This window comes from Notamacropus eugenii, chromosome 5 (assembly GCF_028372415.1).
Source record: "Notamacropus eugenii isolate mMacEug1 chromosome 5, mMacEug1.pri_v2, whole genome shotgun sequence".
NCBI classification, from domain to species: domain Eukaryota; kingdom Metazoa; phylum Chordata; class Mammalia; order Diprotodontia; family Macropodidae; genus Notamacropus; species Notamacropus eugenii.
Window position 1 is genome coordinate 166,274,709 of NC_092876.1, and position 18,035 is coordinate 166,292,743.

An 18,035-nucleotide genomic window follows, 5' to 3' on the forward strand; every position below is an offset into this window, starting at 1 on the left:
TGCCTCGAATTAGGGAGATGATGTTCCCATTGTACTCTGCTCTTATTATATCACAACTAGACTGCATTCAGTTCTAGAGACTACATTTTAGAACAGAGACTGATAATTGATAGTGTTCCAAGGAAGGTTACCATGATAGTAAAAAGCCTTGAGATACTGTCACATAAAGATCAGTTGAAGGAACTAGAAAGATTTAGCCAGAAGACTCGGAGGGACAAGTTTACTGTTTTTAAATATTTAATAGGTTGTCATGTGGAAGGGATACTAATTAAGAGCAATGGGCAGAAGTTGCAGAAATCCATATTTAGATTAAATATGATGAATATTTTCTTAGGTTTTCTGAGCTGCTCCTTAGCTTGGTATTTAAAGCCCATCACAGTCTGGCTCCAGCCTAATATACAGATTCACTTCACGTTATTCCCATTAATGGCCTCTAGTTTCCTGCAAATTGGCTGACTTGCTATTTTTCTAATTCAGCAACCCATTTCCCCCTTTATAAGCCCTTGCTTAGTCAGTTGCTCATGCTTGGAATACTCACCTTCTTTCATCTCTACCTTTTAGAATCTGTAAATTCTTTCAAGGTTCAACTCTGGTAACTACCTCTTACTGAAAGGTTTTCCTTTTCCTTCTTTCCTCGGAAGTAGGAAATATTTTTCATTCTGTCTCCAGAACTGAGAACAGTGTCTTAATAGCTAAATTGAACTGCATCCAAAAGGATGTTGGTTGGGCTGCCACTGGTGGTAGTGTTCCATTCTACCTCCTTCAAAGTTCTTCAATCAAAGCCTTGATGAGCACTATTCAGCTATACCATATAGGAGGGGTAATCATTCAGGTATGGATTGTACTAAGTGACCTGTGTGGTCCTTGACAGCTTTAAGATTCTGTATTTTGGCCGTCAATTCTGCTTCATGGCACTTTAAATTTCTGGCCTTTGTGGGACTTGCATTCCAAGAAGTTCAGAAACTCAAGTCCAGAAGCATTATCTGTCCCAATAAAGACAATATGACTATAATGCTCACTTAAGAAAAGTAATAGAACTCACAGAAACCCCAAAGCTTACAAGCAAATGGTATTTACTGTAAAGAACTAGACAGAACACTGATGTAGGCCTATGGAGTTGGACAAGACATGTCTATATGGCTACGTTCATTTTAAGTTAAGACTAAATTATATTAGTGACATGATAAAGGCCAGATCAGAGCTAATGTTCCAGCAGCACAAAGTAATTAGCAAATTCATTAATTACAGCCCTGCTTATTTCATATTACCAACTCTAATCATTTGTTGCTTCAAATTAATCTTCTACTGTCATTACAGTCATCAGTGTCTGCCTGGACAATATATCTGAATGTTCAAAAATATGTAAGAGCTTCAGACTTTCTGCATCTAGCAGAAAGGAGAGGAGGGTCACTCAATATTTTCATCTACTGTCTGACAAATAGCAAAGGGTCTTAAATTTCACCAAGTATAAAGGCTGTATATAATTAGTGAATTTGCTAATGGTTCTTCCCTACTGCTGCTGGCTCTTTAATCAGTAATAACAAAAATTTTCCCTTCTAATAAAATAACCTTCTCTCCACTGTTGGGAGCAGAGACAAGCTGTCACTGTAAGGATGGCAGTTTGTATTCTACATATGGCCAAGATAAATATTTTGAAGCAATTTAGGTACAAAATGCTATAGGCATACAATTATGGTGCCTATTAAGGAAACAACAAATGATACAAACGGTGTTAATTTTCTCTTGTCTGACCCAGTCAGAAGTGGACCTGCTAGGTCGGCTTCAGAGTTGTCTTTTCAAAGAGAAGTCAGCAGTGCTTTTTTGAAAAAGTACAGAAACTCTACTGGGGTAGAGAGGTATAAAATAAAGCCAGAAGGTTAATATAAGCAGAGAGGGAGCATAGGGTTATCTTGGTAATTAAGGACTCCCCAGGAGGTTAATTATATACACCAAGAGCAAACAACTTCACAAAGTGTTTCATGAGCATTACAAAAATTTGTGTACAACAAAGAGCTTCAACCCATACCGTCAACAGGGTAATTTCTTTATTTGGCAATTTGAATCTGCCTTCACTACATGCTTCAGAGATGGAAAAATAATGGAAAGATAGTTAAGCTATGATAGAAATAATCTAAGAAATGAACAAAGGTAGACAACTATGTCTTTTTACAATTCAGTGTTTTGGGTGTGGATAGTTCAAGATGAATTAAAGTTATTCTTAATGATCTTACCAATATATTTTTATGCTAATAGCTATCCCAGGATGGGGGTGTGATAGAGGACTGGGGGTGGGAGGGTGTGCCTGTTTCTCAGTTACTGCTGGCAAGATTCTTGCCAGAGTCCTCCTTAACAGGCTGATCATATACCTGGCCCGGAAGATGATCATATCCCTGAAAGACAGTGTGGGTTCAGACATGGCTGAGTGATGGGTAATATGTTGTTAGCAGCTCCACAACTCCAGGAGAAATGCTTGGAGCAGAAGTGCAGATACAACATTCATCAATCTGACTGAGGCCTTTGAAACTGTCAGTCATAAGGGTTTGTGGGAAATGAGGGCAAAATTTGATTGTCTGGAGAAGTTGATCAATGTTGTATGTCAATTTCATGGTGGCATGCTTGCCCAGGTTCTGGAAAAAGGACGATGTTCTTGCACTTTCCCAGTCACCAGTGGAGCAAAGCAGGCCTGTGTGCTTGCTCTCAAGCTTTTCAGCCTGATGTTTTCAGATGTCTTCAATGAACACAAACAAGGCCATCAACAAGGCATCAGCTACTGCACTGAGGGCAAATTATTTAACTTGAAAGGCTACAAACCAAGACTGAAGTGGAGGGAGAGCTGGTGCATGACTTTTTGTTCACAGATGACTGCTCATTCAATGCAACCTCTGAGGCTGAGATGAAGCAGAGAATGGTTCGATTCTCTGCTGCTCATGCTAATTTTCGTCTCCTAACAACGAACATACTGATGATGAGGTTGATGTAGACATTTCCAGAATTACTCATTCAATGGCAGAATTAGGCTGTGACAAGGGTTGAACTCTGACTTAAAATATCTATGAGACTTCCATTCCTTGACCTTATATTTTGCAGCAATAAGTATAACAGTCTCTCCTTTTAGTTGCTGTGTATTGTTTCTACTACTTCATCAGGACAGTTCCTTTCAGTTCTTATAATCAATATCACCATTCCTCAAAGAGAATTTTAACTCTGCTGTTTAAAGATGGAAACTATCACCAAAGTAGCTAAGTCAAGAAATCACTTTCCAAGATGATAAGCTGTATATAAACTCAATTTTTCAACTAGTAGATGTATGAAAATACTTAGACACCCAGAAAATAATATGTTCTTTACTGCTGTCATAACCAGCTATTCCTGGGCTGACAACAATGATAATAAAATAGCAATCTCTGGGGATAAGTACAAATTAAATAAACTATCCTTTACTGATATCATAGTTAAACCCAAGTACAAAATGTGACTAATGCTTGAATGACTTCAAGATTCACCAAGAACAAAATGGTTCCCCACTTTTATAAAACTAAAGGAATAAATCCATCTCTAGTTAGCTATGCATTAAAGTAGCTAAAAGTGGCACTGGTTTAGCCTAAAGGGTTCGAAGTTGGCAGACTTAGATTAAGTTCCACCTCCATTACTCACTCAAGGTGTGAGACTTTTAGTAATTCATTTCTGCAAGCCTCAGTTTCTTCATGTGTCAAATGACAGTAACAGGTCTACCCTCTTTCACTATTCAGTTCTAGCCAGGCTGTTCATTTTTCTAGAAGATTCTACTCTTCCTGGGAATCTCCTGATCTTTCCTCATTGTTTGAAGAATTAATATTTAAGAGATAGGAAAGCAACTGAAGAAGTTATCCTATCTACAGATTTTAAATTAAATATTCCAGCTTCAATTAACATCAAGCTGTCTCTTTTTCACTGCTTTTGATAGACAAATCTTTTTTTTTTGTACAATTTAAAAGAAAGCCATATTCCAAAAGTCCAAACTTAGTTGACTGAGTACTATGCAGTATGTCTACCTCCACACCTTTTAAGGCCTGGAAACTATATTTAAACTCTACCTGAAAGCTCCATCCCACCTCAAGCTCTATGCAGGATTTCTTAACTTGAAGTCTATGAACTTTTTTTTTTAAATAATGACTATTTCAAAATATTGGTCTCCTTTGCAACAATCTTAAATATCTTGCTTTCTGCAATTAAAGGCATTATTCAGAGAGGGGATCCTTAGTTCACCATATAACCCTTATTCTAATCTAGCCCTAGAAAAGGGGGAATGAAAGATTACTACTTCAACAGAAGTTCACTTCATCATTTTATCATTCTTGTTTACTATTCACACTCTGATCTTGGTGACTCAGTTTTTAAGGGGCTGGTTTCCTATCCTGGCATCCTAGCCTCTTGATGGCTGGTTCCTGAAACTGGTTGACTGAACTGCAATCTTCCAGGTGTCTCATAGCAACTCATGCGCTCATATTAGCGGCTTTTTCTGACTTCTGCTGTTTATTTTCTCTGTCCCTTCCTGGAATGATATACTAGAATTCAGACCCTGCCTTGAATTTTACTTGTGGTACTTTTACCTTGTCTCTCCTTCGGAATTACTAAGCCTGAGCTTAGTTCCACTTTCAGACTCTCCTTCTAATGTGACCATTCTTTGGTTAGAGGCCCTTAAACTGTGAGCCTATTCTGAGATCCCAGATCACCAAGACGAATGATACAGAGTCCTAGTAGCAGATATGAGTATGATCAGAGTGGAGGAACATTATGGGGGGAGGGGCCAAAAAGGATACACAGGACAATGATGGAGGATTTAAATGGACAGAAAGTTCAGTAAGAATCATCTATGTGACATGATGACCAGAGAAGCAAAGTGAACATCCTCGATCAGAAGTTAGGTGGCCATTGGTCAGGGATATTTTGAAGAGGATGCTTTTCCAGCTACAGATGGCTTTAGATAACCTCCGAGATCACTTTCAACAGCATGACTGATTCTGTGATAACCTGAATGAACATCTGAAGTACTTCCTTACCAAAGAGCAAAGTACTGAAGTCATGTTTTATATCATAATTCTTTCAGAGACATTCACTGTTAATTACTTCAGCCCATACCCTCTAACAAAGGGATAGTCTACTTTCTAACTGAGGGTTGACTGCCCTTAAGTGAGTTCAAGTAAATGTCTTCTCTAGGGGAATTTGCCATCTGTCTTATAAACATACAGCATAAAATGTAATTATTTTGGCTAAAAAATAGAATCATTCTGGAATAGTTAAGCTCATGACCTGCTTGCCATATACTTCAAAAGACATGTAAACATTTATTGTTTACATCTAAAAAGTGTATTGTAAACATCCAAGATTTGGGAGCAATGGTTCTTCTCTTTTCTCATCTCTACCTCTTGGCCCCTCTGGCTTCCTTCCAGTCTTGGCTAAAGTTTCACCTTTTGTGATCTCCTTTAATGTAAGCCCTTTCTTTCTCTTCATTATCTTGATTCATCCTGCATATATCTTGTCTGAACATAGTTGTTGGAATATTATCTTCCCCATCGAATTGTGAGCTTTTGGAGAGCAGTAATCATGAGGGCTGGGGGTGGGGGAGGCCCAGGAGGAGGGTTTTTTATATCCCCTGTGCTTCCCACAGTACATGGCACATAGTAGGTGTTTAATAAACGCTTTCTGAGAAATGGCCACTCATCATGGTATTGAGGCATTACAAAATACTCTGACTTTAAAAGAACATTGTTGGACAACTTCTTCTCAAGTATGACATCTGGAATATGGTGTTCAGTGCAGGGTACCACATTTTAGGAATGACATTGACAAATTGGAAAAACATTTGTGCTTGCTAGTTTAAAATGATCTTTAAGAATTTAGTTGACAAACAAAGCTCCCTAGAAAGAATTTGGCTCCCAGAATCAATGTAAAATTTTACAGGCATTAACATTGATGGATGGAAACATAAAGGAGCCTTGACATATGTGTGCCTTCTAAGCCTTATCCTTTATATATTTATACATAAATATTTCTATAATATATAATTTGTATATTTTACATATAGTTTTATATACTGTGGGCCCTTTATATCTGGGGTAGACTAAAATCATAGTGTTTTCCACATATATCAACAAAACTTTAAGCCACTGATGCAAATAATAACAGTACTTCTTACTTATAAAGCACTTAATTAACATGGGACTGAGAAAATAGATCTGAACATACTTTGTAAAGCACAATGTTATTATATTTCTTCAATAGAAGTAATGCTTTTACAATCTTATTGTTCAAGTTTTAATAAATTATATAGTATGTATACTTCATGTTTCCAGGAACATACCTCACACACATGAATCACTTAGGCAGCTAGATGGTACAGTGGCTAGAGTAATGGACATGGAATCAGAAACACCTGAGTTTGAATCCCATGTCAGATACTAATTAGCAATATGATCCTGGGCAAGTCATTTAAATTCCATCAGTCTCAGTTTTCTCATCTGTAAAATGGGAATAATAGCAGCACCTCTCTCATGCATTTATTGTGAGGACCAAATGAGGTACCACATGTATAATGCTTTGCAAACCTTAAAGTGATACATGAACGCTAGCGGCTATTATTATTATTAGCAGTAATCTTTCTATCCCTGTAAGAAAAGGAATAACAGACTAGAAACAATGCAACTTTACACAAATATCTATCTGTCTAGCTCTATAAGATACATATGAGCATATAAATAATAATTAACTTCATTCATAAAACATTTATCTCTTTTGTTCCTTATATAAATGGGCAACACATGTTATGGTAATATTTCTAAGGACTATTTTCAGGCTTAGCCTAAAATATAGGCCAAGCTGTTGATAAATGGGATTATCATTACTAAAAAGAAGCAGGGTGTTTTTAATCCCTTGTCATTCACATCGGAAACTTTTCAGAGAAGCAAAACAATAGTTAGCAGGTTCAGATCTCCAAGTTCAGAACTTGTTAGCTCAGAGGGATGTATCACTGGTGTCTGAGGCTCACAGTTCAATTCTATTAAGATTCTAGGTTGTGATGAAGGCTAAAGTTTCCACAAAAATCCATTTTAATGAATGTAGGTTCCTTCTTGGAGCTTACCTCCAGAAAATGTTCTGCCTGCTGTTCTCGATCCAATTTCCTTGAAGTGGTTGTAATCAGACCTGTGTGGAAATGAGAATATTTGAATTTTAAATACTTAGGGGCATTAGATGAGAATTTTACTGAGGGTGGGAGACAATGTCAGTTTCAGGGAAGGGAAACCAAGTGGGAACAGTCACTCTCAAACACAGGATGGTAATCAGATTTCTTCAGAAAGGATTCTGAAGAACAAAAATAAATTGCATGAAGAAAACTTTAAAATTTATTTCGGTTTATAAAGTGGAGGCATTGTAATTACTACAGTGAAAGCAAAAAACTCAGTAAAGAACCATTGTTTTTGTTATAATGAGGAGTTTCAATGATTCATTTGCATATGACTAAAATTCTACAGTAAGAACCTCATTAAAGATTTTTAGTTAGAGTTCTTGAACAATTAATAGGTTGTAGATGCTGATTAGATTCTTCCAGATAATAGCACTTTCTTATTTAACTTTCAGATGGCTCTATGATCTTTTTTTTTTTTTTTGGTTAGGCTTGACAAAGAAGGTTATTTCTATAATAAGTACTTGGATACATAATGATTTCAAATGTAATCACTCATACACTGAAGATCTCATACTGTAATTTCATTTTGTTTTATGTGTTTGAGTGTTAAGACACAATATCTTCTAAAAGGAAAAGATTCCTCTATCTTTAAGCAGAGTTCTTTCATACATGAATAACCTTGGTGAGTATTAAAAAAGGTAAGGAAATGAGGGGAGGAAAAAAATACTCTTTAAGACCCCATCCCCAACCTGCCTCCTGTTACTCCACCAATTTGTCTTTTGACTACTTTATTATTTTTGAGTGGCAATTAAGAGGTCAAATTTACATTCCATTTCCCTCTTAAACTAAATCTCAGAAGAGGGGAACACATTATGAGTTGTTTGCTTGATTGACAGTGAAAACTCAACTTTTCCCACAGGCAAGGTCTGGAAAATGATATATCAAGCCAGTTCTCAGCCAAATATTTTACTAGTGAACTATGTGAAATGTACACCTTTTGTTTTGTCAGGTATCCACACAGAGGAGCTCCTTCTCCAGTTTCATGCCTTTGTCTCAAGTAGAAGAAATAAGAGTTGCTGCTGGATATCACAGGGACAAGAAGAAAAGAGACTTTGAGGAACATATGAATGCTGAGGATGTTGGTCCAGAGATTCTGATGTGGGTATACTGGGAGCGAATAGATGAAGAGTAGGTAGAGGAAAAGCAGAGGAGAATTGAGGCAACTTGGAGAAAAATCGTAGAATAGTAACTGTACCACTTTTACAGAAAATAGAACTCCAAGACCAGAGAGGACTTGGAGTCAGGAAAGCCTGAGTTCAATCCCTGTCTCAGATACTTACTAATCAGACAAGTTATGTAAACTCTCTTAGCCTCAGTTCCTTAATCTGTAAAATGGGGATAATAAACACTCTTACCTTACAGGATTAATGAGATAACATTTTCAAAGTATTTTGCAAACTTTTATAATGCTACATAAATAATAAGTATTATTATAACCATCTTCATCATTATTAAACTTTCCTACTGTTGCAGAGAAACAACCTTCCTGATGTAAAATCTCTGCCTTGAGCCTAAGGAGTAGGTGATATTGCTCAATGTTACAAAGCTTTGGGGAAGAGGAGCCTTCATGAGCTCAAGCAATGGAAATTTAGAGAGTTATCAATCAGACTGCTATAAATAGGTTTGAAATATTTTGGAACTGAGTTACTATTCAACTGGAGCAAAGTAACTGATGGCACTGTGAATCCACAAAATGGCAGAGAGAAAATAATTAAAAAGTGATTTAGATACACTCATAACTCAAAGAGCATGAGAATGTAAGATTTTTGCGTGTCTGGCAAACAGTGAAGACCTTCCCTTCAAGGAATGTTGTCTGTTCAAAAGGAGACAGTCTACAGGGCAGATATTCATGGAAGCCATTTCCTTGTTACAGTAATAGATGTCCCCTAAAAACTGCAAATGATTTCAGTTCAACAAGTATTAAGACACTATGCTAGGTGAAGGGCAGCTAGGTGATGCAGTGGAGAGAGTACAAGTGCAGGAGTCAGGAGGTCCTGAGTTCAAATCTCACCTCAGACACTTGACACTCACTAGTTGTGTGACCTTGGGCAAGTCACTTAACCCCAATTGCTTCATCCTGGGTCATCTCCAGCCATCCTGATGAATATCTGGTCACTGAATTCAGATTTCTGGAGGAGAACTGAGGCTGGTGACCTGCACAGCCCTCCTTCACTCAAAACAAAGTCAAGTGCAAGTCATGTCATTATTTCTCTGATGGCATGGTCTTCTTCGGCAACAAAGGACGAACACACACTGTGCTAGGTATCAGGAATATGAAGGCAAAAATGAGAAGCTATTTCTGCCTTCAAGGACCTCACATTCTTCTGGGGCAGGGGTGGGGGTAGAAGGCAACATATACCTGGATATGTACAATATAACTGGGGCAAAGATAATCATTAATTAGATCATGGATGACTTTATGGGGATACAACATCAAGCTGAACCTGAAAGGAAGACATTCCAGTTATGGTGGAGAGTTTGTAGAAATCCTCAGAACCAATGGAATGTACAGGTTGAATATGGAGGACTGGTAGAGTGATTTAATACAAACAAACAAACAAACATATTTCTCTGTCTCTTTTTAGCTTTGCTCTTTTTTTTTTTTCTACATGGCTCAAACTAAACAGGGCATGGAGTGTGCCACATGGAATCTTTTATCTTAAAATACAGAACGGAACATCAGGAGGAACAGATTGTAAAATGGTGGCAGGGGAGGGGAAATTCCTGGGAGAATCATAGAGCAAGGCCAGAAAAATTTATGTGAATTCATCAAGTATTTATTAAGTACTTACTAAGAATCAGACATGGTGCTAAGTGCTGGGGATAGAAAGAAAAAGACACTCTACCTTCAGGTAAGTCACAGTCTAATGGGGTAGACAATATGTAAATAAGTAAGTACACGTAAGACATATACAAGGTAAACTGGAGGTAATCTCAGAGGGAAGGCACACATATTGAAAAGGATCAGAAAAAGTCCCTTTTAGAAGGTAGGATATGAACTGAGATGTGAAGGAAACCAGGAAAGGTGGGAGGCAGAAATGCAAAATAGTATCCTAGGCATAGGAGAGGTATAAATGCTTATATTGAAATTTTGATGGCATATGGATACAGGGTATGGTATGAGCTGGCTCCAGGACACTCCTAACTTTAAACGCCAACCAGATGGTCTTATAGTTGATCCTGGAGATAAGAAGAAGCCACTGGAGTTTATTGAATGGAGTGAAGATGTGACATGATCACGTTGATAGCTAAGTGGAGAATGGACTGAAGTGGAGAGAAATGGAAGTAGGGAGACCAACCACAGAAGGCTATTGTCACAGTCCAGGTAAGAGCGATGAAGGTCCGTACCAGGATTGAGGCTATATTAGAAGAGAGAAGGAAGAATACAGATATTACAAAGGTATAACCAACAAAACTTGGCAAGGGATTTCAGGAGGCAGAATGAAAGTGAGGAATAAAAGGTACTGATCTGGTAGGAAGACAGTATTATCAACAGGAATAGTGGGATGAGAAGGGAGTTTGAAGAGAAAAATAATGAGTTCAGTTTTGGTCTTGTTGAGTTTAACATGTCCTATGGAACATCTTGTTTGAGACGTCCAACAGGAAATTGGAGATATGAGGCTGAACGAAATTCAGGAGAGTGGTTAGGGCTTAGGTTAGTAGATGTGAGATTCATCAGCGTGGAGAGAATGGAATCCATGGGAGCTGACCAGATTACCAAGCAAGACCGTATGGCAGGATAAGACAAAATGACCCAGGACTGAATCATGGTGGGGCAGTCACATCACATAAAAGTCTCATGTGTTCACAAAATAAGAAAATTTTACATTTTATGATGTTTTTATAGTTTTAAAAATATGCTATTACTTGATCATCTAATAGTGAAGATTTCATATGAGGTCCCATCCCCAGTATGGACTCACCAGGGAGAGCATGAACTCATTAGGAATTGGCCTTGAGGTCAGGTTTTCTGCCTCCTAAGTCTTGTGTTTTCCCACTATACCACACTGTCACTCAGTGAGTATCTCTGTTGTGAAGCAGGCCTCTCTGGATACAAGCACTTGAATGTGGCAAAGTCATTCCCTCATTTGCTCTCGAGTAGGGATAGAAGTAGGGGCCTTCACACATTCTCACCACCTCCTCCATGTAGCCATTTTGCTCCAAGATGATACAGTGGAAATCAGGAATCCTAGCTGTACTAATGCTATTAATAGCAGAAGGGCAGTCAACTTCTTTAAGGAGGTTCTTGTAATTCCAGCCTCAGCCTGCTGTTTTTCCAGACACAAAAGACAGAAAGACCTTTGCCCTCAGACACCCTGAGGAAACTCAGATCATTTCAAGTTCCTCTCACACTGAATCATTCCTTCCATAGTCCACTGGGGAAGAGTCAAGCTTCCTCTCCTAATTCATTCTCAAGGTAATTCTTTAGCAAATTTATTTTTTTAAAGCACAGGTGTGTAATTGGGAGAACCACCTGGACTCTCGAGTGCAAAAAAGAAATGGAATGTCTCCTCATCTGTCGTCATGCCCTCAGCCAAAATATGTGTTTCATGTAATTATCAACCTTCAGAGAAAGGGACCTATGCTTCCTGCCAAGTCTGGGACAGCCCTCAAAGCAGTGGAGCTGTGGAAAGAACCCAATGTTGCTTGCTCCCTGATGGGAGGTAGGCAAACTTGTGTAGAATTCCTTCTTGTGGGGTTCCGCCTCCTTCAGTTTCAGTTTTCAAGCAAATAGAAAAAGAACAAAAAAAGAAGAAAGAAACTGAACAAGAGCTGAAAGAGTGATTTGGTGGAACTAGCAAACTCGGCGTGTCAGGAAATAGCAAACTGTCTTTCACTTTTCCCAGAGCCATCTCCACCTCAAAGTGCCTAAGGGCACCTTTTCCTCTCCAAAGGAACTAATCAATCATTACTTTCCTCTAGAGGGAAACAGAGAATCTTACTTGACATATCAGCTAGAACTAAATTTCCCAAAATCCGAGAGATTTTGGAATTGCACGACGTAGTGGATGGAATGCGAGATCCAGAGCCACAAAGACCTGGGTTTAAATAATTCCTGATAGCTGCATGGGCCTGAGAAAGTTACTGAACCTCAGTTCCTCTGAGCCTCAGTTTCCTTATCTGTAAAATGAAGGGTTAGAATAGATGGCTTCTAAGGTCTCTTTCGCTCTAAATCTAATTTTATGAATCAGAGACTAGTCTTAGATTTTATAATCACACTCACAGTCAAGGAGAATTTACTCTGATTTCTGCTATTAGCATTTATTTTAGTTTCTGTCTCACAATCAGCTTAGTCATACTTTGCTGAGCATCCCAAACAAGGACAACCTGATTCTTCAGTTCTTTGTGTGCCCAGGATGGTGGCACTCAGTGTACATTAAGTTACAATCACAGCTATGGGAAAAAGCACCATCACTATTTTTCACTGTCTCTTTCAACCATTACAGGGTCCCAATTGTCACAAACTGTCTAAGCTGCTGGCTTCAGATGGTATATGTCTGTGCCACACTGACTCGATTAAAGCCAGGAAAGTGAAAACAAATATTGATCCAGGACTTTTAGTCCCAAACTATATTGATGCTGATTACAACTCTAAGTGACAGCAGAACAAGTATGTATTTTTTAAAATACCATAAAAACAAAACTTTACAAATTATGACTACTTTACCATAGGGGAACTTCCGTGGACCACCTAAGTATGTATAACCTAAAGTAGGGTAGATTCTTTCTTTCCCTGAGAGCAAGGTAAAATTTGCCCATTCTGCAGGAATTTTTATAATTGGCCTAAAGAGTTATTTCCCTTGTGATCCATTCATTGATTTGATAAAATTTTATTTTTAAAAAATCTACCATATGTATGCTATTGTACTAGATATACAAAAGTTGTAGATAGCCATACTTCAAAAGGACACAATGAAAATGAGGAACCACTTGCTGTATTGATATTACAAATAGAAGGGCAGAGGAACTTGAATGAGGCTGTTCTAATTCCATGCCTGCTGGGGAGACATAGGTGGAAGGGGTCAACTCCTACGTTTTTTACAGATGAGGAAACGGAGGTCCAGAGCGGTTAAGTGACTAACCCAGGGCTGCAAAAGTAACAAGTAGAAGGACTGATTTTGAATCTACATTCTATGTTTCTAGATTCAGCATTCTTTCCACCATATCATGTTGCCTCTTAACCTTAGTCTCAAAAAACATAAAATCACGTTGCCTTTCTTAAATTCATGCTCACCTGGCTCCTACAAAGAACCCTGTAGAGGACTCTGCAAATCTTAAAGGACTGAATAAATGTTAGCTGCCATAATTATTTTTGTTATTACTACTACTACCACTACCACTACCACCACCATCACTACTACCATTACTATTACAAGCTTAGTAAGATGCAGCTCCAGTCAAGCCACAAACACTTATGATTGGGTGTAGAAAAGCATATGATAATTCCTACAATATAGCTGGAGACCTGAGGCTTAACTATAATTTAAACAATAGCATTCAGTAAAAATGCAAGAAATATCATAAGATTGTAAGGGATTAATCAGCAAATGAATGCCACAGGCAATAAGGACTAAGTTCAGAAGAGAGAACTGGCCTGGGTATCATAATCTGGAACTTTAGGCTTCATCCATTAAGGCTTCATTCATTAGGCTTCATTCATTAAGAATGGATAGAATTTAGAAAGATAGAATTACAGGCAGGAAAATCTTTCAGGCTAGAGAAATGGTACAAATAAAGGTGGTGAGACGGGGGAAAGAAGATGGGCTTCTTACTGAAGAAAGAGACAAATTCAGCTAGAGCCAAGGGCTTGTACAAGGAAATAATGAAGAGTAAGACTGGAAGTTCAAAAGATTATAGTTATAGAGGTAGAAAGAATCTTAGAGAGGCTATCAAGACCAACACCCCCATTTTACAGATGAGGAAACTGAGTCCCAGAGAGGCCTCAAAGTCATACAGTTAGTATGTTGTAGAGCTAGGATTCAAAGCTAGGTTCTTTTGAGTATATCCTAGGTCCTTTTGTCCTGAAGATAATGGGGAGTCATTGAAGGTAGAGGGAACAATCAAAGGTGCACCTTAGTTTTGTTAATCTGGTATCAGGATGGAAGACAAACAGGATTTGGAGGGTGCCAATAGATAAAACAGGAAATAGAGCAGCAGGTATAAGGAGACAAGAAGGAGGAATTAAGGACCAGCATTAGGGTAGTGACAGTGGGAATGAAAGGAAGGGATGTATGCAAGTCATTAAAAAGAAAGAACTGATGGCATTTTCTGACTTACTAGACAGGAAGGACCAAAGAGATGGCAAGTTAATTAAGAGTTTGCCAAAGGGGCTAACTGTCATGTAGTGGTTCCATTAATATCAACATCGATGACAAACATTTACTAAGTGCTCAATGAGGAGGCCAATAAGGCTCATTTTAGACATGTTGGCTGTAGCATCCCTTTTAGCTTTCAGTCCTTAGCCCTCGTTGGAAAGTGGCTACGCTTGGTGATAAATACAAGAATCTTTGTGGGAGATGACATTCTTGTCCAGGCAAGAAAAAAGAGAGGAAAGTTTAAGGAGATAGAGGGACAGACAAGGCAAAATAGCAAAGCAGGGTGGAGAGGGGCTTACTTTGTACTTGGCCTGCTCTGGCCTACTTTCCATTGCTCCACTAACCACAAACAAACCAAGAAGAATGGCTGGATCCGCTCTTGGCATTGCTTCTGACTTCCTGAACTTTGCCACTATGTCTCAATTACCTTATTGACTACAATCCCTTCACCTTAGACTAACCACTGGGCCCTGGACTGTTTTCACACAGGAACATTCTCCACCATGCTTGCCCCCTTCTCCACTGTTGAGTTCCTCCCAAGATCACCATTTTGAGGAAGCGCCCAGGATGACCAGGCTTCATTTGCCACCTGGCTTTGCCTCAATTTCTGGACTTCAACAGCATGCTCCTGCACAGCTACTGGCCCCCTTAGAGCCTGCCTCTCTACTTTTTAGCTTTTCAGCATCATTTTTTGTATATTGACTTCTCCCACTACAGTACAAGCTATTTGAGGGAAGATCTCTCATTTTGTTTCATTTTGTAATTCCTCCCTAATGGTTAGCACAGTGCCTGACATACAGTAAATGCTTAATAAATGTTTGCTGCTCTACTTCTGCTAATGAATAGTGAAGCAAGCCATAACTGAAGAGGGGATCAGAGGTTGTTGCCTTTAACTAAAGGATAAGTGGAAAAAGTAGCAAGTGACATGGAGAGTCCTGACTGCCAAGTTTCCATCCTTTTTAATCTGGATGTTGATCCACTTTATTTCTAATATTCCTTTGCTCAGTGTTCAGAGAGTAGGCATGATAGGGCTAAAATATCTGAAATATCTTTCTAGAGACTCCTGGGTCTAGAGTATAATTATACACTGGTAGCTAAACACAAAGAACAAATAAGAAAAATATATAAACACAAATTAATTCAATGTGGCTTAGTATCTCTGCATGATTGGCATAAACAGAGTGGCATTCCAGACCTTTGGAGCCAGAAGGAACTTGAGAGGTCTTATCCCTTTTATTTGTCAGGGAACTGAGGAAGGAAGCAAGTCAGGGTCACAGAGTCAGAAAGAAATAAGAAGAGTTGATAACTCAACCTCCTAATCAGAAGGAGTTAGTATAAAAATCTAAAATCAAAGGAAAAAGATAATAGCAAGTGATCTTGCAAAAGCAGATAGCTTTCTGTCAAAGGGTACTACAATTTCCCCAATTTCTCCAGTTTATAACTTCACCATTATTCCTTACTCCTCACCCTACATATCCAGTTGGCTGCTTAATCTTGTTATTTTCTACCTCAACATCTCATGTGTCCAGTCTCTTCTCTAGACTCATACCGCCCCTGCTTTAGTTCTCCTGAAGACTTTTATCACTTCTTTTGGATCACTGCAATGGCTTCCTAATTGGTCTCCTTGCCCCAAGTCTCTTTCTACTGAAGTTCAGCCTACATTAACTGCCAAAGTGATTTTCCGCAAGCCAGAACTGACCTTGTCACTCATCTATTCCCTATTCTTTATAGTAAGTCCCTATTGCTTCTAGAATAAAATATATACTTCCCTGTTTGACTTTTAAAGCCTTTCACAACTTGAGTTCAACAATTTTTCTTCCTAGGCTCATTCTATATACTCCCTTTCTTGTACTGTATGGTCAAGTCAAACTGGCTTTTTCTCTCTTTCTATGACTAGAACATAAACTCCTTAAACAGGGTCTCTCTGTTTTTCTTTGGATCGCCAGTGCTCAGCATAGGAAGATTGTAGATACTTAAAAAATGCTTACTATTCATACATAACATTCCAGCTCCTGTCTCCATGTTGTTTCCTATGCCTGGAGTACAATCCCTTCCCATCTCTGCCTCAGAGAATCCCTCCACTTTCTTTGAGACATAGCTCAAGCACAACCCCATTGTTTCACAAATAACATACAGGAAGCACTGGAGGTATCAGACTCCAGTCTCTAACAGGTTCACTCTTGTCAGACAAGCAGACACCTTTGGAGGGATTAATAATCAGCTTTATTCTAGTCTAGTCTTCTCAAAGGGTTGAGGGAGAACCAGCTCCTACAGCATTCCCTAATCACCCTTCTCACTGGGGCCAATAAAAATGGGGTGCAACTACCCCTATGTCTCAGTAGAATCAACTGAGACAGGCACAAGCTTGTATACTACTCTAAGTCCCTTCAAGCCTCAATAGGAGCTGGTTGAGGCACACACTGATTCCCTTATGGGTTCCCCATGGCTTCCCCCCACTCACTGATCAGTGCCCACATGCTTTATAGGGCAGAAGACAAGGGCATCTTGCCAACATTAAGATCACAAGTTAACTTTAGCAATACCATCATTCTGAGCAAGCGTAGTAAATGTTGCATTATGTCACCCCTTATCTCAAGGCGCAGCCTCAGTAGGACGGTCTATCTGGGAACTACTATCTAGAATCCTTGGGGCTATTCTGGGAGTTATTATCTAACACATGGAAACTAGACATTCCCAAGGCCATAGACCCTGAGAAATTAAACTAAAAAGCATAACAAAATCTTCTTCCATACACCCATACATGAAGCCTGCTCTCATCCTTCAAGTAGCTGGTACCCTTCTTCCTTAACTTTGTGCATATTTTGTTCTGTACATGCTTAAATATGTCTCTACCAATTAAATATTAACTTCTTGAGCAGAGAGGCTCCTTTCTTTTCTCTCTCTGTGTCTCTGTCTCTCTCATTAGTGATAACTCATAAATGCTTGTTGTATGACTGATCAGGAGGCTATCCTTGAACATCAGTGAGCTAATGGAAATCACAACTGCCCTACAATGGTTCTGTCTGATTGATAAATCATATGAGGCAAAAACCGGACCATTCTCTCATCTCCACAGGTGTGAGTAACTGTGTAGTCATCCGATGTAATAAATTGGGGACTGACATGATGAAACTGAATTTCAAAGATAAATCACAGTCTAGAATTTGAATTTGACTCAGATGTAAACAAACATATCATTTTATATAATTACACGTGCAAACCCCCAATTTAGGGAGAAATTATGCAAGTCCCAAGTGAATGATACTCAATAAAGAGGAGGGGGATGGAAAAGAACGATGGCTTGAACTGTGCAATTACTTTAAAGACGGCTGCTTTATTATTTCTGTTGTGATGACAGGAGGAGTGTAATGACCTCGCTGGGAAACAGCCTGAACAAAAGAAAACTCAGAATGCTCTAAGTACAGTTCTGGTCAGAGAAGTGCTACTTGTAAGGATGGCATCATTTTTGCTGATTTCTCTCCCTGTGGGTGTTCTGA

General features: G+C 38.8%; 1 protein-coding gene across 3 annotated transcripts in view; it reads right to left on the reverse strand.

The window, feature by feature from the left end:
• The window catches only part of FAT3 (FAT atypical cadherin 3), a 765,373-nt gene that overhangs the window by 218,303 nt on the left and 529,035 nt on the right, over positions 1–18,035 (reverse strand). For all 3 annotated transcript variants that reach the window (XM_072611401.1, XM_072611402.1, XM_072611400.1), the window contains one exon: positions 7,118–7,179. In XM_072611401.1, the coding sequence (XP_072467502.1) occupies positions 7,118–7,179 (62 nt within the window). The remainder of the gene's footprint in view (positions 1–7,117; positions 7,180–18,035) is intronic.